Consider the following 26,628-nt stretch of genomic DNA (forward strand, 5'->3'; position numbering starts at 1 on the left):
TGCTGGTTTGAAACACAAGGACTGAATAGCTGGCAAAGTTCTCAATTCTGCACATGCTTGGTAGGACTGAGATAGGAACGCAGGAATATGCTGCCATAAAGTAGCACTCCTTACGTGTCATCCTGCCTCTGGTAGAGCAATCAGAGCTGATAACCAGTACACGATACAGGAAGATTCCTCAGTACCTCTCCTGCATTTTTTTCAGGCACTCTAAAACAAATTCCCCCACAGTCCAACGGGAAAGAACTTACAGAACAACTCTGTTTACTGAAACCCATATGGAAAAATTTTTGAAATCCTAAACAGAACACTTTTAACATTTTTAAAATACTCTATTTTTAAATCTTTAGTGATTTTTTTTTCCCTAGCTCAAGCCTTTTTTCATCTATGCATCATGAACTTCCATCCAAGTCGTACTACCATAACTCAATCCAAAGCCTTTAAAGCAGATCAGGTTGTACTTAAACCTCTGGAGATATCATAGGCAGAATCTGTTGCACGGTTCTGCCTGCAGCTGATTGCCTTTAGCTCCCGACAAAGTTCATCTGAGGTACTTCAGACACCTCACAGTCCGTGGGGAGAACGCTGTGGACCTGCGCATTTATCTCGGGGAGAAAGTTCTGACCTTGCACCAAAACTGAATTATCTGTACAGTCACAGCTACACCAGCTTCTCTGAAACACAGGGTTTGTTTCCAGCCCAGTCCATTGGGAACAGCACCTGATAGGTGCCAGATCAGAGGTTTCCGCATGGCTCAGTCCCTGTGCAGGAGACAGAGTGGCTTCTTGAATTTAAAATATTCAATGACAAAGGGTTTGTTCAGCTGCACAGGTCCTGCCAGAAGGATGCTGGTCGGTCCAAGAAGTACAAAGAGGTGGATTTCTATGGATCAAGCTGACTCAGAACTTTGTAATCGACTCCTGAAGTTTTTCCTTGGAATCAGGGACCTCTGTGTGGCTAATTTAGATCTACTGACAAAAACCTTCCTGGTCTTTGTGATCTTTTGCAGACCTCTTCAAAGTAGCACACAGAATTCCAAGGATTCATGGCCCATAGGTTCACGGCCCATAGCCCTAGAAAAACAGAACGCTTGCGCTTTTTTTTTCTGAAGATCATTCGTTAGATTTCCCATCAGCACTGTCGTAGGATGAAATCTTGGCCCCAGTTGAACTCAACAGGAATTTTGCCACTGACTGAAACAGAGCTAAAATGTCACTCCTGCTATTTGTCAAGCCAATTACATCCAGACAATACTTCAGCATCTGGCTCCGACCGAACACACAGAAAAGTTCACTCCCTTTGTCTCTGAAGACAACACAGGACGTTGGCTATCTCAGTATAAAATGAAAAATTTGTTCTTGGCAAGCTGCTCGTAACAAAGAGTGGATCCGTCCAGTGACACCATTGGAACCAAGTCCCCGTTCTTCAGCACATGGTTACTGGCAATCGCGTCAACAGTCCCTGTCACTTTCTGGGAGGGATGTCAAAAGCACCCATCTACTGTTGCAAGTCATTCTGTTGTAAAAACTTTGTTTAGAACAACAGATCTGCCCTCATCTGTGGTTTCCCGCAGACGAGGGGGGTTTTCACCCAATTCATCTTCTGTTTCCCAAGCTGCCGGAAGGTCCTTTGCTAGGTCAGGTAGCAGCTGTTCTATCTAAACCCTCTCTGAGCATGGCGATCAAAGGCAAGGTGACGGATAACTGATTATAGAAGGACAAGTGATGCGAGCTCGTTTCCCTCTCTAAAAACCCAGCTGAGACAAGGCATCACTCTTTTATTGCAAAATATTCAGGCTAGGTTAACCATGAGTGGGGTACATCTTTTGATGGCAGGGAAAAAAAAGAGAGTTATTTGATCAGTGGTGACTTAAAAAATTTGTTCAAATGGGAAGAATCATCAGATGGTGTCTGGAAGAAAAGGGATGTACGAAGAGAGGGGCTTTTATGCTTACGGCAGACAAGGATCTGCACAGTGCTGTTCCCAGCTCCAGGTACTGGTGAGATACCACACCGCACACCTGTGCAAAACCAGCTTCCTTCCATCTTGGTCCATCCCCTGGGAAGCAAAACCGAAATCAGGCTCCAGTATCTGATGAGCCTTAATTCCCAGCACTTAAATAATTAGCTTCTCAAATGTACGAAAACAACTCTCATTTTCTGGATTAATGAAGGAAGCTGGGTTCCACTGAGCAAAGCTATTACGGAGCTGCTAATGCACGGTTTGATTTCATCGCCTGCCGCTAAACGCAGAGCGATGCGGGCTCCTGGGAGAGCAAGGCTACAAGGAGAGCAACGCTGGAGGGTTACAGTGGAAGGCAGCAGGGAAAACCCTAGCAACACTTTGTGGTTTTCTGCAGAGCGAGGGCTGGCTTTATTTGTGCGTCTGCTGAGTTTTACCTGGGTCTGTGAAGATGCCAGGTGACCCAAAAGAAAGCTAAAGCTCAGGAAGCCAAACCTGAGGTAGCCGTGCAGCAGCTCCTGCCCAGGTTCTGTAGCCAGAGCCACAGAGAATGGCAAAGAGCTGTGGCGTGATGTCTTTCACAGCTGGAGGGCTACAGTGGGACTGGAGTGCACTTGTCCTCCCTGTTCGTTTGGCTTATGAATTGATAGGAAGCTGGTTGCAAAGAGTCAGCCTTGTTCTTGCTTCATCCTGGCAGGTACAGGCTTCAAACTCTTCAAAACAAACTTCTGGTCTTCCTTTTCTATCTAGGCACAGGACTGGTGATTTCATTTTTCCTAACAGGATGGAGAAGGGACTGAGAAGATGTCAGAAAAGACTGCAAAGGCTGCTTTGCTCTGCCCTGGGAGATTCAAACCTGGGCCGTATGACAGGAACAGCTCGACACTCCCAGGACTGTTCCCTTCCCCTCTCTGCGTCACTATTTTGCTGCCTTGCCCCAGCCTCTGCTTTTTCACACAGGCAGAACCAAAAGCTCGCACTGAACCTCTCTTCATGGTACATCAAATGGGGAGCAGAGAAAAACTAGGAAATCAGGGCTTTTGAGGTGTAACTCCAGCTATAGGAGACAGAAAGGCCTGGAGTACAGATTTCCATAGATTCTTCAACCATCAAAAAGCCCTTCAGTATGTCATTCCCCCCCGCCCCCCCATTAGTATGTCCAAATTAGCAGACCTGCAGTTCTGGATGTGGATTTGCGGCTAAATAGCTTCTTACACTGAAGTTCTTCTAACTGCAGCAATGTCAGTATGCCCTCAAGCACACAACATCTGTCACACCCTGCAAAACAAAACAAAACCAAACAAAACAAAACTTCTGACCTCTGTAAGAAAAGCCTGAAATGGTAATGGAAGCCCTGGGTTAATAAAGAAACCGTGGTGCAGACACGCAGCAGTGGTTGAGAGATTAACGAGGAAATCAAGGGAACGGGGATGGTTTACGCAACAAGGTTTGTGCTTCACAGCCCAATTTCAGAGACGGGGACCAAGGACACCGGGGACCTGCAGATGCTTAGGAACCTCAGCACCTTCCCAAATCCGGAGCGGTTCTCCAGAGGCGGCCGTTCAAAATGAAGCATCTTTGAGAACGCAGAGATGCTGCTTCTGATGTCAGGGCTTGTTGGACCACTGACTTCAGAGGAGCTACACCCCGTGTCATTCAGCTGAAGCAGTCAGGAAATAATTACGTACAGTGGAGAGTTAAAAGACGGTAATTAAACTGTACAAATAAATAACTGAAGTGACTAAAAAAGTTCACCCGAAGCCTACTTTTGGAGCACTATTTAATGTAAATGAATCACTTGGTGGACAATGCAACAATCATCTGTTCAGCTTCTATTCATTATCAGAAACAATACGAAAGGATTGGCGGGGAGCAGCCAAGTGCCAGAGGGAGCCCTTTAGGAAATACCACGGAATCTGGACTGGCTTTTGTCTGTTCTTCTATTGTCTTCTGACAATGCTTCGCTAATGAATGTCCAACGTCATTTTGGTTGTCCTTTTTTATTCCCCCCCCTCCCCAAACCAAATCAGTAGTAGTCTTGGCCTTTCAGGATGAACTGAAATGCTTGTTCGTGTTAGGAAGGCTTCGACACATCAGTTTTGCCAAGGTCTGAGAGGCTGAGCATGTGTGGTCTCATGCCCCCTGGGAAATCCCACTGTAGGTGATGAGGCAAAATCCTTCGATTTGGGAAAAAATCCACTAAGTTTTAAAGAAATCATCACCTATATTTGAAACTTCAAGCGCTCGCTGAGTTCAGTACTGCAGTGAGTTGTATACTCAGTAAATTCATCTTTTGTTGCTCAATTTGGAATGCCACTAACCTCATTCTGAGCAATCAGCTACTTTTCAGTAGGGAATATTTGTACAGATCATGCCCAGCATTATCTTGGGAGTTATCTGCAGGAAACTGTAAGCTAAAGGGAATCCCGTTAGGGATCCGGGGAGGTAAACATGCCAGGCAGACACCTCTGCTAAGAAGAAACAGGCCAAGAAGATAATATCAAGCATTGAAATATTGCCAGTATGCTTCAGAACTGATGATCCACTGGTGTTCACATCTCTCGGAGTCACTGGTTTGGAATATCTGAAAGTCCAAAACTGACACCACAGCAGGTATCCGTAGGGGTTCATTCCCTTCTCGTACCGGGTTCCTTGGCTCGCTCCGACATCCCCGCTGCAACTCACAGCTCCCGCAGCGACGCTGGTTCAACTCTTTGCAGACCTGCAGTCTGAGTTAAGAAAAAAGGGCAACAACGCTACACGAAAGAGAAAGGAGCGGGGCAGATAAGCAGGCTCGGCTGCGGAGCACAAGGCACGTGGAATGGCACCCAGACTGGACTTCTCAAGGTTGTCTCTGAGGCCATGAAGTACAGGGTTTGTTTTATTTTGTCTTAAATAAAATCTCAGGCTCTGCAGCAAATTTCTGCAGCCAGATTATTTTTGTCATATCCAGTGACAACAGAATATGTGGGTTTCTAGTTAACACTATCTAAAATTTGAGATAGAAATGCACACTTCATAAAATCTTGCTTCTAGCTCAGTCTTCCAAAGAAAAGAGACAAGAGATGGCATCAAACCCCCTAGGGCTTATGCTTGCAAAATCCCCAGCAAGTGAGCTGCAGAGCTTGGCTGGCAATTTGGGAGTTTTATGCACAGAGTGTATTCAGAACGCCACTGACGGTGGGACTCGAGGGGAGTGCTGCCAGCCCGTAGTGGGACAATTTTGGATATTACTATTTCTAGCTTCTTCCTGTCCTTCAGCTAGAGATCACTGCTGCCGAAGCAGAGGCTGCAAAATGGGTGGCACGTCTTCTCGGTGGCCACCACAGCTCAGCGCGTGGCATGGTAATGCAACCTGAAGTAGCTGGCGGTTTGGATGAATACGCTGGGCTGAGAATGGTGATGCACAGCCCAGCCTGCACCCTGGGAACTGGACAGAGACCTGTGGCAGCGGGCTGGGGCAGCGACGTCGAAAATCCGTCTGCCTGGAACTGCTAGAGCTCTTTGGCAGACACCATGTGTATCAGAAGTACCATGGGACTTGAGTTCAAGATCCAGGACTCCCAGTACCTGCTAGGCAGAGCTGCCACGTAGAGTCATGAAAAATGGGCGCTTCTCCTACCCCGGAGCAGGAACCCTGAATGGTGCCCTTGCACTAAATATTTTTACCACTGGCCATGGGTTGGGCAGGGAGGGACAACTACTCAGCCGCTGATAAACAGTAGTTTGTTTCGCAAGACCCCTGCCACCATTTGCACTAGATGATACTTTTTAATAGCAATCTCTGTTAAAAGACCAAAGATCTCAAGTATCCTTTTGGAAGGAAAGCAAGCCCTGATTACATTAACACCCAGTATATTAAAGGCGTCACCCTGATATTGGGATATACTGAGAAGAAACCAGAATAATTAACACCCTTTGTTTAATAAACTTCCCCTAAAATATCCCAAAAATGTATTCAGTAAAATTCCGTTCCTCCCTGCTCTGGTAAAGCATTTTTTTTTCGTTAGTCCCTCGAGTGGTTGCCTAAGTCAGGTCTGACTGTAATTACACACCTCACAGCAGCACGGGGAGACTTAATTAAGCGAGTCGCCGTAGGTGCGTTGTCAGACAGACACAACCCAGCGCTGCTGGAGGATCAGGCTGCAGTGGGCATCTTCAGTTAACAATTAAAGTTTGCAGAGGGTTTTGAGATCCTCCTGAAAAAAAAAAGCAGCAGGGACACACCCAGCAGCCTTTATTCAAAGCCCCTCAACTCCATCGTCAGGGAGGCTGCGGTTTTCAGAAATCTCTCTGTACTCACCAGGAGACGCTCTGCCACACCGCAAGATTTCATATTCTCTCCTCCCTCCCCCCCCCCCCAAAAGTGTGACTCACCAGTTTCAAACGGTGACATTTCATTCCCAAACTATTCCGGGAGCAGCTGGCTCCATAACCCAGGGGGGTGTGGGGAAAAGGGAGGAGGGAGGGAAGAGCCAGATTGCAAAGTGGAAACCACTCATTCTCTCCCGCGTACAGGTACGTCGCTTTTAAATTTCACATCATTTGGGACACGCTGGCAAATTCCATTGCAGAAAAACAATAAAACAAGCACATCTCAGGGAAAAAAAAAAATCTGCACGCCCCAGTGATGCAATTCCCCTCTCAGACAGGAGAGACTGGGAGAGCAGTTTGGTCTCCAGATCTAATAGCTGTGAGGAAATGCACTGTCCCCACTTCGCACTCCTCTTACTCCTCTGGGCTGCTCCTTCAAACAGCTCCCCTGTGACGTAGACCCAGGGTTTAGTCATCAGCAGTATCATGCTAACGATGAACAAATGTATGTGCACAACAGGGGAGTGACACAGAAATCACTGTCAGCTCCCAGTCCCGAGAGGAGTTTTGTGTCACACTGCAGCCCAGCGTAGCTGGCGTCCCTGCGCTGGGGACGTCACTGCCATCAGCACAGCATCCAGCATGTGAGGACGGGGCTGCTGCGGGCTTGTCAGCACACACATGAAATTGCTGTCACTGGTGCGCTGCCAGAGGCAGAGGCATAATCTCTCCTGGCCTCGGACTATAAATCTGTGCCTGGCTGATCGGCGTCATGGCAGCAATCCAGCCCCATTCATTAATGTTCGTAAAATTCCCCGGGGAGGGAGCTGCGAGTGATGCAACCTCGCGGCCTCCCCAATGGGACTGTCCGGATGCGCGTTCGCAGCGGGCGAGGCAGCCTGGCACGAGGGCACGGGCGCGGCAGGCTGCAGGTAGCCGTGCGAGCGCGTGGACGTGGACAAACGTCATCGCTTGCAGGCGAGGGCCGGCGGGGCGAGAGCCTCAGGGCCGATTCGGAAGGGGCCCAGCACAGCACGGTTATCACCCGTGTGTGCCGGATCGGGGTGCTGGGGGCAGGCAGCCCCGCTTGCCCTGCACGCGCTGTCACGGACGGTGACAGCACACCACCGCACACCCTGCTGTGCCTCGCACCGCACGAGCTCACCCATCCCCGTGCGTGTCTGCACAGGAAATGTTGGATTACAGTTTCATTCATCTCCTCTGCTGCCTTTGTAAAAGGGAAGGCTGTTCTTGTGGCTTCCTCCACCCAGCAGAGACTTGGGACCTTACTTTGGCCGATTCAAGCCTATTCCCACTCCTTACCTGGGGAAGCCTTCCCGAAATCCATGCTCATTCAGGGAAGAGGAGGCTGGCTCGCTGCTGGATACTGGCGTGCAGCAGCGGTGACCTTGGCTAGGTAGCCATCTCCTGAATACAAAGATGGATACAAACGCAGCAATTCCCTTTAAAAAAAAACAAACAAAAACCAACCAATCTTCTGCTAAGGTAGGGAAAGGCAGTGGTTTGTTAAATAAACGCGTCTGTCAGAGCTGGATTTTTTTTCCCTGCTTCCCTAAATGCCCTTCACCAGCAGAGAGGGGGAGGGGACCTGCTCTTTGAAGCCTTTTCCTTATGGGAATAGAAAACACGGAAAGAATTCAATTCTCTGCCACAGCCCAGCAGCACTGATACGCGCTGCAAACCCCAAGCGCAGAAGCCAGGCTGGCTGGTGGCAGCGGGCGGCTCGGAGCCGGCGTCCCCAGCAGCCTAGCCTTGCTCGGAATCCAGCAGCATTGCGTCCCCCGTAGTGCTAAAGCACAGAAAGAAGAGGAGAAGGAATGGAGACCGGGGAAGAAAAATTAGGAAATCTGTGCAGAAAAGAACCGCAGTTACTCAACTCTTTGATCAAAAGCACCATCTAGTGAAGGATGGGATCACTGCAGCCGGCGTTGCTCTCGGGCAGCTGCATCAGAGACAAACAGAATTTGACTTTCAGCACAGGTTTGCCTACTAAAAAAAACCCCAAATATCACCGTATGCACAGCCCGCGCTGTGTCTGAGTGAACAAGAACACGTCCCAAAATTGCCACCCTCTGTGTACACATTTCTGCAGTGGAAACGTGTTCTCCTCCCATCATCTCCCACCGGAGAATCTCGGCCACCCTGAAACCCGCGGCACCACAGGAAGAGAATGGTTTCCACGTTGTAATTTGGGAGCTAAGGAAAAGAAAAGGTAAGTGGCCGGCCCAAGGTCATGCAGGAAGCCAGAGGCAGATCCGGGAATAGAGACCAGCCACCCTGGACCCAGGGATGCCTGAACAATAGCACAGCCTCTCCCTCTGCTGTCATTTAACTCCTTCCTAACCCACCAAAAAGCAGAAGAGGGGGAAGATATACACTTCTGTGCGTATGTGCCTGCCACCTTACAGCTCCTGGGGGGCCCAGCCTGCAGACCTTACCTGCTTTTACCATTCTAAAATAAAGAGGGAAGGCAGCAGGGAAAGAAGGGGTTGCATATGCTGAGATCAGAGAAGCTGCAAGTAGGAGATCGTTCGATACACCGGGCCTGAGCTGCCCACTCAGCAATTAAAGCAATGGAAACGGCACCTCAGCTTTGCTACGTCTCCATTTTTGTGTGTGACAAAACATCACTGTACCCCCTGGCAGCATTCAACCCTGTTAAAACGGTTGTGGTGTGTGTCTGAGGATCTTCAGGTGCAGGAGGAGAGGATATTGCTCCCTCTTCCCCGGCTTTTGGGTTAGCTGCAGAGATCGAGGCTTTGCAGCACGGTCATACATCAGAAACGCAGCCTCACCGAGTTTGCACTGTTTCATACTGAGCTTGGAAATGCTGCAGTGCAGGGTCTGGAGAAGACAGTAATTATAAACAACTGCAACCAAACCTTATAGAAACTAACTTAAAAAAAAAAAAAAAAAAGACTCAGGCAGTGCAAAAACCTGTGAGTGCAGTGAACTGAACCTAGAGCAAAATTCTCCGAGAGAGAAGAGCCGAGAGACAGCGACCAGGTGTCCAGCAGTTCTCCTTGAGTCAGAGCCCAGTTCCAAACCAGACTGGGGCTAAAATCAAAACCATCTTCTTGGGTCCTCTGCCTGGAAGGGACACAGATGACTGATCTGCGCAGACCTGCAGAGACAAGAGGATGGAAAAGCCCCAAGAAGCCCTGGTTTCTCTGTTTTCTACCTTAGGTCTCTGTTTCTTCCCCTAACACCCTAGTCTGCTTTCATTCCCTCTTATAAACCCAATCTATGCAAGCAGGGAGGGGAGGAGAGGCTTCAGAGGCTGAGACAAGAAAATCTTTAATCATGCCAGCGCCCTTTGAACATTCACATCTTCCAGCCAAAGGCACAGTGAAATCAGAAGCTTTCTGTTCAAACTACTTCAAGGATGTTTTCCCTGGGGAAGGTTTTTGTTCCCCTCTGGGGATTTTTGCACAGATCTTTGCTCTTAGGGTAAGTAACCAAAGCTTTTCTTAAGAGAGAAGCTGCATCTTATACTCCTTGAAAAAAAAGGTGACAAATAAGAGCCTGGAAGAACTAGAGCACAAAATTGTTGCCCTAGAGAACAGGGTTAAAAGGCTGTAGATCTGCACTCAGTGATGCTTGCAGTAAAGCAGATGCCACCAACCACAAGTGCAAATAGTTCCTTGAGTTTGGAGATTTTTTCCTCCTCAAAAAAGAGCTCCTACACTTCAGGGGGGCAGCGATAGGCCAGCAGGATGTTTGCCAAGGAAGTGTTAAAATGCTAAAAGGGTTCCAGCCCTTTGCAGTTCTGGCCTGATACAGTGAGAAAGAGAAGAGGAGAGTGAGTGCTAACAAAAACAACAGGCGTAGTTTTGGAAAACTCTGCCAACATCTGCCAGCCAAGTCTGTATGGTCTCCAAAAGCAGACGTCCTGTATTTAGGATGGACTCCCCTCTAATGTTTTGGAGAACAAAGGCCTGTAAGCCACCTAACTGCCATCCAACGGGCCCTGTGTGCATCACGAGGTTGAAAGAAACGGTGAATTTGTTGCTAATCACACTAGGCTAACCTAAGAAAACAGAATCCTAATCAAAGCAACAAAGGCAAGCCTTAGTTCACTGAGCTTCCTTCTCTAATTGCGGCTCCGGTCTAACTCTTTGCTATGCCACTCGTACAACCGCTGCGGGGCACTTGGTTTCAGTCAGCTTCACCAGCACCTCCCAGTCTGGTGACAGACCATTCCCCGTTAAAATAAATAGGCTGACAGACACCAGGTAGACGGTCTGAAATGGCTTTTTCTAGCTCTGACTTTCTGAAGGCTGAGCTGATTACAGCCTCCAGTAAGGCTGCCATGACATAAATTACCTTCTTCTTTTTTTTTTTTTGTTTGGGTTTTGTTTGGTTTGTTTTGTTCTTTAATGTCATTTGTGTAAATAAAATTATTGATTCTTTCCTTTAATTTCATAAGGGTCCTGAAGCCAAAAAAAAGTGCATTACCGTCAGACCTTTCAGAATGTGATTTTTTAGGAAGAATTTTAGCAATTCTTTTCTCTTTTTTCCTGAAATATGGAACCCTTACTAATGGCAAACTTACTGAAATGAATTCACAGCTTCAGTGTATTTTCCTTATTAGAAGAGAGGAGCAGAACACTGTTATCATAAAAAACTTAGGATAAAACTGCCTTTCAGATAGCTCTTTATGTCAGCTATCTTTTATCTTGCTGCTGTTCACAGGGAAAAGACGCCTGGGATTAACTGCCTGTGTCTCTGGATAACGCTAAAGTCTTTCCGATTGCCTCTGTGTATTTATCTTCTGCTTATGCAAACCGTGACAAATGGGTGGAAAAGCTCCCCATGCTGGGATGAAGCCACGCGCCCTGTCCTTCCTCAGGGTAAAAGCTCCTTCCACCTCTGAGTCCATTTGGACTTTTGGGATCACTGGGGCCTCGGGTTTCCAAAGGCCAGGTCAGATTTGTGCTACAGCCTGGACAACGCTGTGTCCCCCCTAATCAGTGCCATTACCTCAACGAGGAGATTTAAAGCTGCAGACCCTGTCGCACGTTCAGGCCCCATTTCATCACAGACAAACTGAAATGCGTCCATACCAGCGTTGCAGTCTATGAGCATCAAAATCTCATTAAAAACTGAAAAAATCGGATTTCCCCGAGCAAGGCTTTGAAAGGGACTCTGCGGAAGTGCCTCTTTTTCTCATTTTACAGGAACTGGCCATCCATTCTTCCTCATAGTCGCGTACTGCACGCAGTCCCATCGCAAGCAGTTTCTCCGTCTTCACCTTTCCTGCGGAGATATCGGAGAAGAGACGAGAAGAGAATTTAGGTCAGCGTAATCGGCAATGGGCCCGTAAAAACACGACCACTGCCAACGGGCAGCCTTCCAGGCTCGTCAGGATCCGGCTTGGAGGTCAAATGGGTAATTACAGAAGGCTGTGGTAAAACAAGCCGCAGACGGAGCCCGCCCGGCCCAGCTGCTCAGGAACGGCCGCATTTCTCCATCCTGAATCTGGCGCTAAAAGTTACCCTCGACTGCGGGTGTTTGGGGAAGCCGAGCTGCGCCCACCCGCCCATTTTCCCCCCTCCACCCACGTCTGGCCTTCCCGTGCCCCAGGGACCGCTGCTCGGCCGCTCCCTGCCCCGTTCGGAAAACCCAGCAGCGGGGCCGGGGCCGGGGCCGGGGCCGGGGCGGCGACGCGGGATCAGCAACACCCGGAACCCCGGGCCCGCACCGCTGCTCCCCGGCCGGGCGGTACCTGCGAGCGGACCGGCGAGGGCAGGCAGCCCTCCGGCAGCGACTTCCGGTTCTCGCCGCGGACGAGCTGCTGTCATTGGTCGCTCTGGCGGAAAGCCCGCCTCCCCGCCTCAGGCGCATGCGCACCCCCCCCGGCACTTCCGGCGGTGGCCATGGTGACGGCGGTAGCCAGGTAGGGCCCGGCGGCCCCCGCCGCCCCTCCAGCAGCGAGCGGGGCGGGGCTGCCGGCACCCCGCGGTGACCGCCCGCCGGCGAACTCCCGTGGGGAGCGCACGGGGAGCTGCGCTGCCGTGGGGGACCGAGGTCGGGGGCGGGGGGAGGCTGGGTCAGCGCGACCCCGGGCTGCGCGCAGGGACCGCCGCGGTGCAGCCGGTACCTCCGTCCACACGAACACACCGGGCCGGGACAGACATTACGCCAACTGGCCTTTTCTCGCTGTGTTTCAGGTGGTTCTTGATGTGCGAAATGCCTGCAAAATCCTTTTTTTTTTTTATTTTGCTGGCACAGCAAATGTTTTCATTTTCTGATCACGCCGCTCTGTAACCTTTGTGGCCCGAACACCAAGAGAGGATTTCCGAGTGGGAGGGCTGGAAACGACGCTTGTAACCCAATAAAGGTGGCAGGAACATGCATGAGAAGGTGGTTTCTCAAGTCCAGTCTGGTTTCTGGGCGCTAGAAACACATTTTCTCCCCCTCCTCGTACCACGGGGCGAGGCAGTTGTTTTGCACAACAGTTACGTAGAAAGATAAGCAGGGTGCTGCTGAACGACCACGGAAATAGAGCAGATGGTTTTCCTGGCCACCGCTTCAAGCGATGCTGGTGAGACGGCAGCTTGTTCAAATCACACCAGAAAAAGTTAATTCAAAATCTTACAGCTGACGCTCGCCCACCCCTCAGCAAACCTCAAAGCCTTGTCCATTGCTCCCAGCTACTGCCCACAAGACCCACCAGCTACCGGTGCGGAGCACTTCTGTGGCAACTGGTACCACAATTTCTTTTGAGAACTCCAGTTGGGTTCCTGTATTCCTTCTCCCGAACCCCCTCTCTGTTTTCTGTTTGCAGCAGTTGTGTTGTAGCGAGGAGCTCTGCCCCGTTCCTGTGCTCCTTCTTCGGAGTTTTACTGGTTTCTGATGACCTCGGTGTATTTTTTACATTATTTTCTGCTTAGAAAGTTTGGGATTAAAGGTGTCCTTTTTGGTTTAATTCGTGCGGTACCCATTTTAGAGCGGGCACTATAAAATCAGAGTATGCCCCAAAACTAATTACAGTTATAGAGAATTGCAACTGACTCACAAGTAGCCTTTTTTTTTTTTTTTTTTTTAGTATTGATATTTATGGATGCTCTGGATTTAATACTAGAAGTTATTTATTTAGTACTAGGAATAATCAGAGGGTCATCTTAAGTTTTGAATTCACCTCTGTCTTTTTAATCTGGGGGTTAAACGACCCCCACCTTTCAAAGGTCACAGACCGTACGCCCGAGGTTTGTTTTTAGAGGCAGTTCTTGGCTGTGCTAGCATTGGACAGAGCGCGTTTGCCTGGACTGCTGCCATGTCCAAATTTAAGTCGGGTCTGTCCTGTCAGAAGAGCAGAGGGAGACACCATCTCAGAGTCACTGGCCAGGGAGTTCTTTCCCCAGGTAGGATATTGTGCTTTCTTCAGAATAAAGGCGATAGCTAACCAAGCTTAGAGCTGCTGTGGTGCTGGGCAAGGGCTTCCTTCGAAAAACGTGATTTTTTTCCCTTTCTTTTATCCCCCCACCTTTTAAATGACACCTTTTGATTTCTGAAAATAGCCTCCCAGTTGCCGTCAGCTGTCACGTAAAGGACAATGTGATTCTAGGTGGCTGAAGCCGAAGGAGAATAGGTGCTGGTCAGGGGAGCTACCATGGGGTTTGTTTCTTCTGGGACTCGATCTCATCTTTGCTGCCTTCAGTGCACTCTTGACCTTGTTAACCAAGATCCTTGTTCCTTTGGAAATCACTGTCCTGGCTTTTACAGCATAACATCCAGTTTTCTTTTAAGGGGAAAGTTGTTTTTTTTTTTTAATATGTGATTTATTCTATGATATGCCTTTCAAAGAGTTTTCCATCACCTGTATTTGCTTACTTGATCTGTGTTCTTCTTTCTGCTCCGTCATAACCTGCATGTTCCAGTCACGCCTTTTGGGATGGAGAACTGAGAATTACGGGACTTTCTTTGAAGCAATTACGAGCAGTGGCTTCTCTCCTGCAGATAACCTGGTGTCAGAGTCCGTCAAGAATTAATAACAGGCTTTTTTCAGCATTAGTAGCCAAAGTTTTGAACAGAGGTGGTAGTGGGGTCTCAGACCTTTGAGCAAGAGGTCTGAGGATATCCAGTTCATCTCAAATTATGTGTGGACACCCCGGTATTCCCTGCCCTCCCCCGTGTTTTTAATGTGGTGTGTTGTTATCTGCCCTGGGATGGCTCTAGCTGCTTCAAAGTGTTCTCTCTCTTAAGTTGGGTTTTATGCTTTTTATCTTCTTTTCCCAGCCTTTGTCTCGCAACTTAGCATTTTGTTGATGTGAATCAAGTATTTTTTAACTACGATCCATCTCATTCTCCACCAGATTGCAGCAATTTTTTCCTCTGGCTTTTGCAGCAAATAACCCTCATACAGAATATAACGTCGCCTTCAGGCTGCAGCATTGCTTTCCTTTGGCTTTTCCATCAAATAACCCTGAAAACTGCACACAGGGTAACTGCCACCCTGCTGTGTCAGCAGCCTGGCACTGGGCTCCGTAAGGCGGCTGTGACTGTACTGCAGTACGGCTCTGTGGCCTCAGCTGGTTTCCATGTTCTCTTGTTCCACCGAGAGTTCTTTTATCAATGATTTCCATATTCTCTTGTTCCACCGAGAGTTATTTTATCAATGCCTTTTTCAGCATGTTCAGTGTGACAAGCTAAAATAAGGACTCAAGGTTTGTGATACAAGCTAGCCTATGAAATCAAAGAACTTCTTGCTGTAGGTCTGAAGTGCTACAGAAATTTTTCTTTCCAAAATAATTCAGTTCAGCTAGGGTGTCCTTTTCTCAAGCTTGACTGAACTGCGACTTTCTTTTTTCTGCGGCTTTTTAAGGGCCGTTTGAGTACCTTTCTTAAAGAAGGTACTGCAACTGTATGCCCTAATTAAAAAGGCCCTCTTTCTCTGGTCCTTCTCTCTCTTGCTCCCCTCCTTCATCCAGTCTTTCTCTTCCCCATCCAGTATTCCCTTCCCCGTCTATCAGAGGGAGTTGATTCACGCTCCAGCCTGGAAGCTGCCCAAGTGGGTTGCTGCCACTTCCTGGGTTCTTGGGTTGCTGCAGCCTTCAGGCAGAGATTGAGTCATTTGCCCAGTTCCTGTACATAACATGGAGAAGAAGGAATAAAAAGAGAGAGAAAGAAACAATATAAGACTTGGAAAGATTTTTTTCAAATGAAAACATTCAAGGCAAACCATCTTTGTTTAGAAAAGTAAATGAAGAATAATTGATGTGATTAAGGAATAAGTTAGCCAGGTGTCACTGGTGCCTACTGGTGATCAGTACGTGCTACCTGACCAAAACACGGTTAGGTTTTAGTTGGTAGGCTTGGAGGCTCTTTTCCAACAGCCCCTGAGGCAGAGAGTTCAGTCCTTGCACAGTCGTCCTTTATTTTTGCCAAAGAATGTGAAAGAACCGTGCTGTAATCAAACACGGGACTCCCTCCCATCTCCTGGTGTGGTTTAGTTAGAAAAGGTGTTGGAAAAACCCCCTTTTCCCAGTTACCTTCTCCTCTGCTTTACAGAGTCACCTGCATTTCACTGAAATCAGAAGCAAAGCTGGTCAGGGCCAGATTTTTAAAATGCCTCAGCTTCAACCTGGGTTCTTAACGGAAGTGCCACTCCACCTGCCAGCTCCCACTCTGGAAATAAGGAAAGATCCTAAACGGGAGCAGAAGATTTTTGATTCCAAAATGTCCTGCAAGCCACGCTGCTGAATGTCAGCACAGCACCTGTTGTCCATGCCCACATCTTGTCTTCTGAATCTCAAGAGACTCTTGAGAGGGGGGAAAAAAAAACAATGGACAACATAAAGAGGGCAGCTGCTTTAAATGAGTCACTGATGATGAAGCAGTAAGGAGAACCCCCTGCTTACCCAGCCCAAAGATGGCCCGTGGCCCTGTGTCTAAGCAGCTCTTTCCCAGGAGCTATCTGGGGGGCGACACGCACTCTTCTTTTGTGTTAAAGCAACCGTACCAAGTCCTCTGCTGTGAATCAGTACAAAATGCCCTCAGCACAAACAGGTGGAGGAATAAGATGCTGCTCTGAGCAGCTGGGTGCTGTGCTCATGCACTGCTTTGCAACAGAATGAGTTTAATCCTTCTTTTGGGTTTCTGATTTCCCGCTTTGGGCACACTCCCCGTGCCCGGGGGAGGCTGTGGGCCTGTCTGTGTTATACACGTGTCACACAGAGAAGTGCTTTGCAGATTTGTGAGTTAGCTCAGGAATGGGAGGCTCCATGGTCCCTTGAGAAGAGCTGTGTACTAACTTGATGGCTTTATTTTTAGACCTTGTCAAGCTTGGTTAGAGCTAGCTCGGCTATCCTTATGTGTTACTGTATTGTGTTCTAGCTGTATCTCCAGAAATCCTTATTTTATGCAGTTCACTACTGTTTCAGCAAGGAAGTCTGTTCACTCACCAGCTACTTGAGGAATTCTGTCCAAATCCCCAGTGGAAATCTGGAAGGGCCTGACATTTTCCACATTAGCTCTGTTCCACAGCAGGTAGAGCCTCTGCCATCCCTTCAGCTCCATACAAGCTCAGTCCTACTTAATGACACCAAATTCTGGCTTAGCATTAGTTGCCTCTTGTTTTCTGCACCTCCTGCTGTCCTTTTGTTTGAAGTAGTGCGAGTTGTGTGCTCTGGCCTTTCCAATATCTTCCTGTCTTGCAGATCAAACTGCAAGAGTTCAAACTCTGCCTGCACAAGGAAGATACAGTAATACACAAAAGTTGTAGAGATTCCAGGAAGGGGTTGTAACTGACCTTACTGCGACATCAAGCATAAAAGCCTGGGGGTAACAGTGGGAAAATTAGTGACCTTTTTTACAGCAGAAGGATCACTTACTCTTTGGCCATGTAGTAAGCTGTAACATAAACTACTCCCTTGAAGGCAGTGGCTTAGCGAGGAGATTAGGGCTCTGCATTGGTATCAGAATCCAGTCCCAGGATGAGCTCGGTCTTGTAGATACCTTCAGCTTGAGTTTCAGTCACGGATTTAATTTCAGTGTATTAGAACACAGGTTCGTGCTGTTAAACTGCACAATTAACATCGGCATGAAAGTAAAGAGCATGCACGTAGGCGTTAGCCTAGTAGATTGGACACGTGGTTTATTTAAGTCAGGTAACTTGTCTCTACTAACGGGGAGACAAGCCCTGAGGAGCCTTCACTCTAAATACCCTTCGTACAAGAGAGTGAACCTACAGCAAAATGTGGGAACAGCGTCTCTGAGCCCGATTCTGTTACATGACAGCTGACAAGATCCAACACCAAGTGTCCTGCTGAGATGTTCAGATTAGCATTTAAATGCTTAAAATTGGGTACTGATTTTGAAACTTGAACTTTTGAACTCTTGAAGGTCTAAATGAAGGGATGGGGAAATCTATTGAAGATACCTCTGGATGGGATTTGGTTTATTGGTGGTCCGAGGCAAGCCTCTGCTAATTTTCTTGATGGTGAAATGGACTGTTTACTTTCATCTTGTGGCTCCAGGAAGACCGCTCAGAAAGGAAAACTCATGGACTTCACAAGCACAGTCATCATCCCACTGCTTTTTGGCAGCTTGGGGATCTTCGGCCTTTTTCGGCTACTGCAGTGGATGCGGATGCGAGCTTATCTCCAGGAAGCGGTGGTTGTGATCACGGGGGCTACCTCTGGCCTGGGAAAAGGTAGGTACCGAAAGAAGGGCGCCAAAGGTTTGTGGAAGGGGCCAAAGAAGGCCAAGCAGAGGTTTGTGGAAGGGGCACCTATTGGAATAAAGCAGAAATGAGCATAAAGTTCCTGGTGCTCTGAATTTTGAGAGGCAGATTGCACAGCCATATCAGTTATAACTATAGCCAGCACAAATTTTGATGCAAGAAAGTCTCAAAATTTGTTAAGGAAAATGTTAATCATGCTGTATAAACTGGAGCTCATCAAAGCACGGAACAAGTTTTGCTGCTGCTGTGCTCTCAGGGTGTCTTTTCTCTAAATCCTGAAAAGGCCAGGAAGTCAAATTATTTCTCTAAAACTTCCCAGAACTGGTGTTCTGCCTTCATCTTTGTTGTATTTCCAGAGACCCTGCCATACTTCTCACTCCATCTCCCTGTTCCTCCATCCCCAAGTTAAGGTATCTTCTCTCTTGTGGTACAAATCCATCCACGCTAAATTCAAACTCTTGGCAATATTAGTGCCAGTGAGTATTTTTTTTTTCCCAAATAAAATTTCTTCTTTGAGTGGATACATTCTCTAATTCTGCTTTCTAGAATTGCTTTAAAAGCCTTTTCTTGATGAAGAGGGTCCCCTTGATGAAGCCGTTAGCTCCACAGTTTCCAAAACCTTTGGAGGTGTTCACTAAAACTGGATCTCCTAAGATCCCCACTGCACTGGATGACATACGCAGGGTAACTGTAGTCCCTCTTAAGAAGGGCGTATAGTCAAAAATGAAGAGGCACAGGCAAATTCAACCAGCTGATAGGGGAACACGCGAAAACAGCACAAGAACTGCATAACGAGCACAGTAGCTGTGAACACACCAGCTGCCTCGCCGCTGTCACGTGTCTGACAGTCACAGGAAAATGGCATCTTGCTGACATCCCTCAGGAGTAATAAGGCCACCGTAGACCCTTGCCAGCTAAAAGAAGTTGTAGCCTATCACCTATCAGGTATGATGCGGATCTGCTGCTTCTCTCTGGCATTCAAACGTCTACTTTTCTCTCTCCCTTGCTTCCTCCAAAGAATGTGCAAAAGCCTTCCATGCGGCTGGCTCCAAGCTGGTGCTCTGTGGCAGGGACAGCGAGAAACTAAAAGACCTGGTGCAGGAGCTTTCCGCCATGACCAATCACCGAAAGAACGTAAGTGCGGGAGACGGAGGGGCTCGTTGTCTCCTGCGGCTGGGATTTCTGTTCATGTTGTTACAGAAGTTACAGAATTGCTTGTGGGCTGTTCTGTTGAGCAATGGGAAAAATGCAACTCTGTGGTTAGGGATAGATATTGCTGTAGGACGGCACTGAGCTGACACGTTGTATCTTGTAAAAACCCTACCGAAATAAGCCAACTGAAAGAGTCCTTGCCTAGTTCTGGAAGTGAAAACATGCGAGTGCAGAGCGCCCAGACCCTTTGCATCTGTATGTCACATAGCGAATCTGGAAAAGCGGCTTGCCTTCTGTTGGCTTTTATTTTTGATGTCTGATTCTGCTGACAGTAGCTAAGAAAGGTATTGCTGGCTTCTGAAGATAGCACAAGAGTTAAGTTTCTGACTATTTCAGACGCATTTTCTTTAATGAGACAACAGCAAGTTTTAGTACTAGAGGAAGATCTCACTTGCCCCTTTCCTAGCCTAGGTATAAGGAACAGGCTACGGGAGCAGAGAAAGATGAGAGCACAACCTGCTTCTGTCATATATCCCTGCCAGATGCAACTGCTGCACTCTCATTGCACAGGGTTTGGATGGCCCTGCTTCCCCGTTTCCAGAGCTGGGAAATTCCATCCCTCTAAGTCATGAGCATGAACATACAGCACGTTCAGCACACCCTGAACTGGTCTTCTGCTAATTTTTGTTTATTCACAGACACACAAACCTCACACTGTGGTATTTGACCTCTCGGACACAAAAACTGTCCTAAATGCTGCTGAAGAGATCCTGAAGTACTTCGGTTACGTGGACATACTGATCAACAACGCAGGCATTAGCTTCCGAGGCACAATTGTGGACACAGGACTGGATGTGGACAAGAAAGTGATGGAAACAAATTATTTTGGTCCTATAGCCCTCACCAAAGGTACTCGTGATCCAGATTACAGGGGGACAATGGATTTGGCTGATACCTTCTGCAGGCCAACACAACTAAGCACAGCTTAACTTCTGTTTGTAACTGTATTTGGTAGAGTACGGTATAAGAGGGGAGGAAAGTTTTGTTTTATGGGCAGGCCTAAAGTTGATGCTTGGGCATGACTGCATGGGAAGCACCTGATTAGAGAAACCATCTTGTTTAAAACACTTCCTGACTCTAGTCTGGCAGGAACTTACAAAGAGAGATATGGTTAGCTTGTCTGCGCTGATAAAACCCTAGAGAGCGCAGTATGGGTTCTAGGTGAAGCTGTACCTTTCCTAGGAAGCTTCCTGAGTTACACAGAAAGTTCAGCCTGGAGCGTGGCAGCAGCAGGAACTGGAAAGATGTCCTGGTGGCAGAAAAGAGTAAGTCCTGCTGACCACGCCTGTGGGAAATCATAGCAACTCCAACAGCCTTTGTGCAGCCTCAGTGGCACAAGGAGCGTCCTGACAGGTGAACATCCCAGCCAGACCGAAGCTTCAGTTCGAGGCCTCCTAAGCACTATCCCTTGCCCAGCCCCTACTCTGAATGAGGATATTGGAATTCACTTAGGCACCTCTGAATGCTCTGAAAGCATTGATTCTCAACAGCAGTAATGGCAGGATGGTTACTCTGAATGGGTCTTTTCTGTCTCTTGCTAGCACTTCTCCCATCCATGATCAAGAGGAGACAAGGCCACATTGTGGCCATCAGCAGTGTTCAAGGCAAAATAAGCATTCCTTTCAGATCAGCATGTAAGTACCTCCACGGAAGATGGGGAAGACATATTTGGGGCACTGAACTGAATGAATACTTGGCTACAGTTTCCACATTTAGCTCTTCGTAGAGCTGGCTGCATGCAGGGCAGGCAGAGCTGTGCATCATTCTTAGTGTGCTCGCAGATCTCTGACGGGTGTTAAGGAAGGCACTCTAACACAGAATCTTAGCCCTGTCCTAAAGTTGTTAAGGGATGGGGAAGGAGAATATATTTTCAGTGTCTTGAAAAGAGATTGATATTCCTGTCTTAAAATTTGAGAGTCCCTATAAACTTTCTGATTAATTCCATAATTTTATTGCACTTTATCCTTGCCTGGATAATCTCCTAGAAGAAAGCAGGAACTTCTTGTTTTAATAAGTTGTGAAGTGCCGTAGTACAACCAATGCCAACATAAAAGCCTGAACACTTCATTTGATCCAGCAGACTTTTCACTCTAAATCAGTTATGACAAGAAATAATATTGGTGAGATTACTATAAAAAGCCTTATAAAAGATGGAGGAACTAAGAGGAGAGCGTTTGTTATACAAGCATCTGTAAATCACTGAAAATAAACACAAACATGGAAGAGTGCAGTGGGGATGGCGTAAGAGTGGTAGGGCCTGATGCCGAGTGAAGGAGAGCCTAGAACGTCTGGGCCATCTGGTCTCGCAGATGACGTGGGTACGGCTGCACCAAGGAGCGTGTTCTGAAGAGCTTCCAGAGCGCTTGCAGTGAGCAGAGCCACACGGGCCTGGCAGCACGGAGCTCAGGCCTTGCCTAGGTCCTCAGACAGGGTGTGCAGCCTGCGCTCAGCTCTGTGCTGCTGGTGTCAGCCCCGCAGCCACGTTGCGGTGATGGCAGTCACAGTGGTAGTGACCAAGTATACGTGGAAATGGAGTGAGCAAAAGGAGGTGCTTGGCCACTTAACTGGGGGAAATCCTGCCCTAGGCCACATTTCTCTACTCCCGTCTGTTTGTGATCAGGTTTTGACTTGTGCGCAGCCCAGCTCTGAACCTGCTCTGCAAGTCCGGAATGCTCAGCGCATGTAGGCCAGCAGCCAATGTCAGCTCTGCCCTCCTGGCATCGCGTTCCCCCAGCCCCAGCCTCCCTTACCAAATGCTTCCCAAGCCAGGCTTCACATCTCCTTTATCGCGAGTGGGAGGCAGCTTGGGTTCACTCCGCAGCGCTTTGGCATAGCTGTGATATTAAGCTCAGAATCCCAGCCAGTTTCCAACTTGGTATTTACATTTTGCCTTCCTAAATTGCCTCTCACTCCCACTACCTGTTGCTGCCATTCACAAAAAAAACCCCAACCAAACACCTAAAAGTTGGAGAACAGCTGCTGGGTTCTTGCTGAGGAGTAGTTGCATTGCAGTGAAAAACCCATTCAGGGAAATGAAGCTTCCTTCAGCCTTACTCCTTTTCCTGTTTTTCAGATGCTGCCTCTAAGCATGCTACCCAGGCCTTCTTTGATTGTCTGCGGGCAGAGGTAGAGCAGTACGACATTGACGTGACGGTTGTAAGCCCTGGATACATTCAGACAAACCTCTCTCTCAATGCGGTAACAGCAGATGGATCTCGCTATGGAGGTGAGATACGATTTTGTGTCCTGTATCTAAAGCATCTCCACCTCACTGCATTACTCCAAAGTATGCTTGCAAAATATGGTCTCTAGTAGGGACACAAGTTAGCCCTGAAGTATCAAAGTCAACTTTGGATGCAAGGTAGGAACAGTAACCCCCCAAAATTTCGCCTTCCTAGAGAGCAATTACTGATTTCTAGCCCAACCATAAATTATACTTGCCTGTGCTCCCATACACAACTGGTGTGAAAAACCAGAGCCATGCAAGCAGCCATGTGCAGTTAGAGCAGAGCATTCCTAGGAAAGGTACTTAAACGTGGGCTTACCTTACTTGGCTTTCCTTTGGCAGTCATGGACAAGAACACCGCCGAAGGACAGACAGCCGCAGAGGTCGCTCACGTGGTTCTCAACGCAGTGGGACAGAAGAAGAAGGAAGTTCTTGTAGCTGGCCTGGCACCCTCCCTGGCTGTCTACCTGCGAAACCTCTTCCCCAGGCTTTTCTTCACCTTAATGGCAACTAGAGCAAAAAAGGAGAGAAAAGCAAAGGACTCTTAGAGCTCAGCTCATGCGAGCAGTAACAATAGGGAGAGGCCAACCCCCTGCAGTTTGGCTGGGACATCAGTGGAGGTGCTCCTGCAGGAAAAAACTTTCTCAAACTGCTGCAATTTACCATTGCATGGAGAGCGGGAAGCAGTTTCCCCCCCATCAGGGCAGGCCCTCTTGCTGGAAGACAGCAGCTAAGCCTCGCCTGAAGAAGGGTGCTCGGACAAAGCGGGAGAGCTGAGGCTGCAGAGGAGGGTAACTCAAGGGAACGCGCTTTGCAGCACGGGAGGCTCTCTTGCTGGAAGACAGCACCTTCCCTCACCTCACTCCAGACACGCTCAGCTTTACTGGCCTGCTACAAATAAACCTCACCTGTTTTGCCTTCACACAAGCAGATCTTAGCTCTCCCCACCCCATGGCCCTCCCAATCCTCACCTGGGAGCTCTCGTGATCCGTGTCTCCTTCCCACACCTTCCAATCTGATCTAGAACATGTTGCTTGAAGTGTCAATGTTCAGAGCCTCTGCTTGTTAACATGCCAAGTCATGTTGTATGTTAAACTAAAGTCAACTCCAGCGCCACTTTCAAAGAAGTAACTGATGTAAAATATAAGTTTTATTTGGCAATTATTTTATCTGTCTCAATGATGCCTCACTGATGTACGGGGGTGTTTAACTCTGCACCACCTGACAGGACAGTATTAACCCCAGCACAAGGTAATGCAGGGGAAACACTGAACAGATAAAAAAATAGCAAAGCGGGGTATGCTGTTGAGTGTAAATACTGCGCAGCTGATAGCAGCACACCTGCTTCGCCTGCAGCCTGGAGCAGAGTAGGCACGATTCTGTAGATGCCAGCAGAGTCTCCTGGCAAGCAGAGGAGAATCTGTGTGCGTAGGGTGGGCAGTACAGGAGACAAACCCTTGGTTCTCCTCTGTTTTAAGGCAATCACAGATGCTAATGAGGATCACATCCAGTGGGGGAACGATACCTGCCTGTTCACATATCACAGGCTTCAGGGAGTCCGAGTCTGACAGCCTGAGGGGTGCCATATTCCATCCTTCACCCCTTCTCCTCATGTGAGGGATAGCAGCACCACTAGGAAAAAGGAGGGGCTGCACAGAGATAGTTCAGTAAAGACAGAAATAATCTTTTTTAACTTATAACTGAAATAAACCCTTCTAGTAGGAGCCACGGTCCAGACCCCCACTGCCTCCTCCATGCACTTACAGCATTCTCCGTGTGTACTGCCTTGTATGTCCTGCCTGTGAGCGCACATCTGACGACAAATCAATCGCACTGCTGTTAAATGAAGCCTTTGTTCTACTTCAGCTCCTCACAGCAGGTGACATTGGAGGAAGGGAAAGCAGGAGGGTTTTGTTTTCCTTTTCTTACATTCCTGCAAGGTGCTATCGTACCAGTAGTAGCTGCAGAACAACATACTGCATCTGAGCTCTCTTACATCCTCCGTTAGCTTACAGCAGGCGGCGTGAATCCACACACAGGATTAGTCACCACAAAACTCTGATACAGGTGTGCAGGGTCAGCAGGACCCTCTCCTTCAAAAAACCTTTTCTTGACCACTACAGATTTACAAATGATCTCTGAGAATCCATCCCAGATGACGACCAGGACATGTTTAATGATCACAGTGCTGCTGCTCAGTTAGCACAGCCTTGACCGTTTTCACTGCAGCTGAGGCTGCAGATTTGTTACCTAAAGGCCTTGGGTTGAAATTACAAGTTTAAGCTTTCAGGTGTATGTATATTTTTTTTTTCCTGTTAAGATAGAAAACCAAGGCATTACCTTCTCTCACTTTCCACAAGGGGAGTTTCTGTGTTAGTAGTGCTTTTCCTTTCATGTTTTGCTTGTTCAGGTCCTCCATTTCTTGGCAAAATACAGTACTCCTGGCAGTCTTATCCAGCTGCTGTGCCTCATGGCTACCCAAGAAGCACTGAGGGGCCACTTTGCATTTCTGTGTTACCATCCAGGGTGCTGAGGGGTGTAACATGTCAGGCCTGAGGAAAAAAATTACGTGCAGGGCGTTACTGTAGTTCCTGTTTGAAATACAGCTCGAAGTCAGAGGTTATTGAGAGCGTACACGTTCCCCTTTGAAAATAAATTCCCTGTGACGACAGGAACGTAACAATCCATTTCAGAGCACCTCCACAATGGTCAGGATGGGCAGCAAAGTGCGGGGCTTTTGAAAGGGAGGCTTGTCCCCAGCCACCGTAACCCACAGCTGCCAGCACGGCAGGGGACAGAGACTGACCCCAAAGCCCCGCATGCAGCAGCCATCTCATGTGAGTCACTGAAACACACGACCCTCGGGATCCCTCTCATTCTGCCACGTCACCTCGCATAGTTCCAGCGCTGACTTACTAATAGCCAGGATGTCACCAAGCATGTTACCTAGACTAATCGCTAATATTTACTGGAAAACAAGCTCTCCCACCACCACTTATGTCCTCTCCACCTCAGAATGGAGTGAAAGGTGTCGTTTAAGACAGACCTACCTGTTGCAACAGCTGACTTTTCACCTTTCCTCCTGCGACAAGAGACCAGAGAAAACTTGACTTATTTTTAACTCCAGAGTCATGCATTTAGGGAGCCTACCAAGGGTTAGTCCTTCTGCTGTAGTTGTCATTCCAGGCAAGGGAAAGCAAAAAAAAAAAAAAAAGTGCCCAGGACCACCGAGGTTTGGTGAAGAAAAGGAACTAATAGCCCTGACAATTATTCTGCATTGATTAAAAAAGAGCAAGAATGTCTTTTGTGTGGCTGGCACAAGGACATTTCTGGGCCCTCTGCAGCAATAGAGGACATATTAGCCATGGCAGATGTGCCACTATAAAATTCATCCAGCAGACAGGACTTCAGGAACAAACGATGTCAGGGCTCGGAAGGCAGCCTGCCCAGCAGTCTTGGCCTAACCGCAGGAAGATGAAGTAGTTGCATTTCTTCCCCTCCTCTCTGCCAAGGCAACTGTACATTGTTGCTATAAATAGAGATGCTCTGGATCTCAGCTTCTAACTTTGCAGGGAGACGACTCAGCCACTGTACCAGCAGAAGAGGCAAAGGGCTGTTGCCACCTAGAAACGTCTCGATGCCACAGGAGTCTCCTCCAGCCCGCCTGCCTGCTCGGGTACAGCTGCCTGCACGGGTGGTAAAAGCGGTTGCTCCGAAGTCCCAGCAAACCCCATTTGCCCAGCACGCGTACGACTGGGATGCACGTCCTGCTAACACAAAAGCTGCATCAGCAGAAAAGCACAAGTGGAACCGTGGCCAGAAAAGCCTGCTGCAGTCTGGAGGCGAGGAGCAGTTCTTGCTGCCTGCTCTGGCGATTGGGAAAGGTAAAGACAGAACTACTGAATCTGGTTTCCGACCTCACGAGACTCCCTTCCAAGGTCAGTGCTTCTGCTGTGGGGCTCAGACCGCAGCCACCACTGAAGCAAGCAGTACACCTGCGTGCAGGCAGTGTTTATTACAGGCCTTTGCGCCTGTATTCAGATCATCACACTTGAAGCTTTGCCAAGCTGGCCTTGCAAATGCAAGCCACACCTATTTTCCATGTGGTAGGAGGAGATTATAGAAAGCAAGCCCCTATCTTTTGAAAGTAACTGGCAGACCTTGCAAACCAGTAAATACGTCCCATTCGAAGAACAAGATTTTGACA

At 48.2% G+C, this 26,628-nt stretch overlaps 1 protein-coding gene and 1 long non-coding RNA gene across 5 annotated transcripts; one reads left to right on the top strand and one right to left on the bottom strand.

Moving 5' to 3' along the window:
* Positions 1 to 412: 412 nt before the first annotated feature.
* Positions 413 to 12,066, bottom strand: LOC147598823 (uncharacterized). 2 transcript variants are annotated; one of them, XR_015260216.1, is made up of 6 exons: positions 12,026 to 12,066; positions 11,281 to 11,556; positions 7,600 to 7,739; positions 6,018 to 6,161; positions 3,136 to 4,691; positions 413 to 2,058 (listed from the first exon to the last, which is right to left on the bottom strand). It is a non-coding gene; the product is annotated as an uncharacterized LOC147598823 (long non-coding RNA). The 2 variants fall into 2 exon arrangements; XR_015260215.1 differs by lacking the exons at positions 413 to 2,058; positions 6,018 to 6,161 and having other exon boundaries at positions 3,974 to 4,691.
* On the top strand, positions 12,048 to 23,585 carry DHRS7B (dehydrogenase/reductase 7B). Of its 3 annotated transcripts, none has more exons than XM_086759916.1 (7): positions 12,048 to 12,196; positions 17,778 to 17,953; positions 19,002 to 19,117; positions 19,834 to 20,044; positions 20,737 to 20,829; positions 22,269 to 22,421; positions 22,764 to 23,585. In XM_086759916.1, the coding sequence occupies exons 1-7, from the start codon at positions 12,177 to 12,179 to the stop codon at positions 22,967 to 22,969; spliced, it is 975 nt and encodes a 324-aa protein (XP_086616042.1). In that variant the 5' UTR covers positions 12,048 to 12,176; the 3' UTR covers positions 22,970 to 23,585. The 3 variants fall into 3 exon arrangements, with proteins under 3 accessions (XP_086616042.1, XP_086616041.1, XP_010128068.2); XM_086759915.1 differs by lacking the exon at positions 12,048 to 12,196 and adding an exon at positions 12,588 to 13,664; XM_010129766.2 differs by lacking the exon at positions 12,048 to 12,196 and having other exon boundaries at positions 14,916 to 17,953.
* Positions 23,586 to 26,628: the final 3,043 nt, after the last annotated feature.

This window comes from Chlamydotis macqueenii, chromosome 15 (genome assembly GCF_036417535.1).
Source record: "Chlamydotis macqueenii isolate bChlMac1 chromosome 15, bChlMac1.mat, whole genome shotgun sequence".
Classification (NCBI taxonomy): domain Eukaryota; kingdom Metazoa; phylum Chordata; class Aves; order Otidiformes; family Otididae; genus Chlamydotis; species Chlamydotis macqueenii.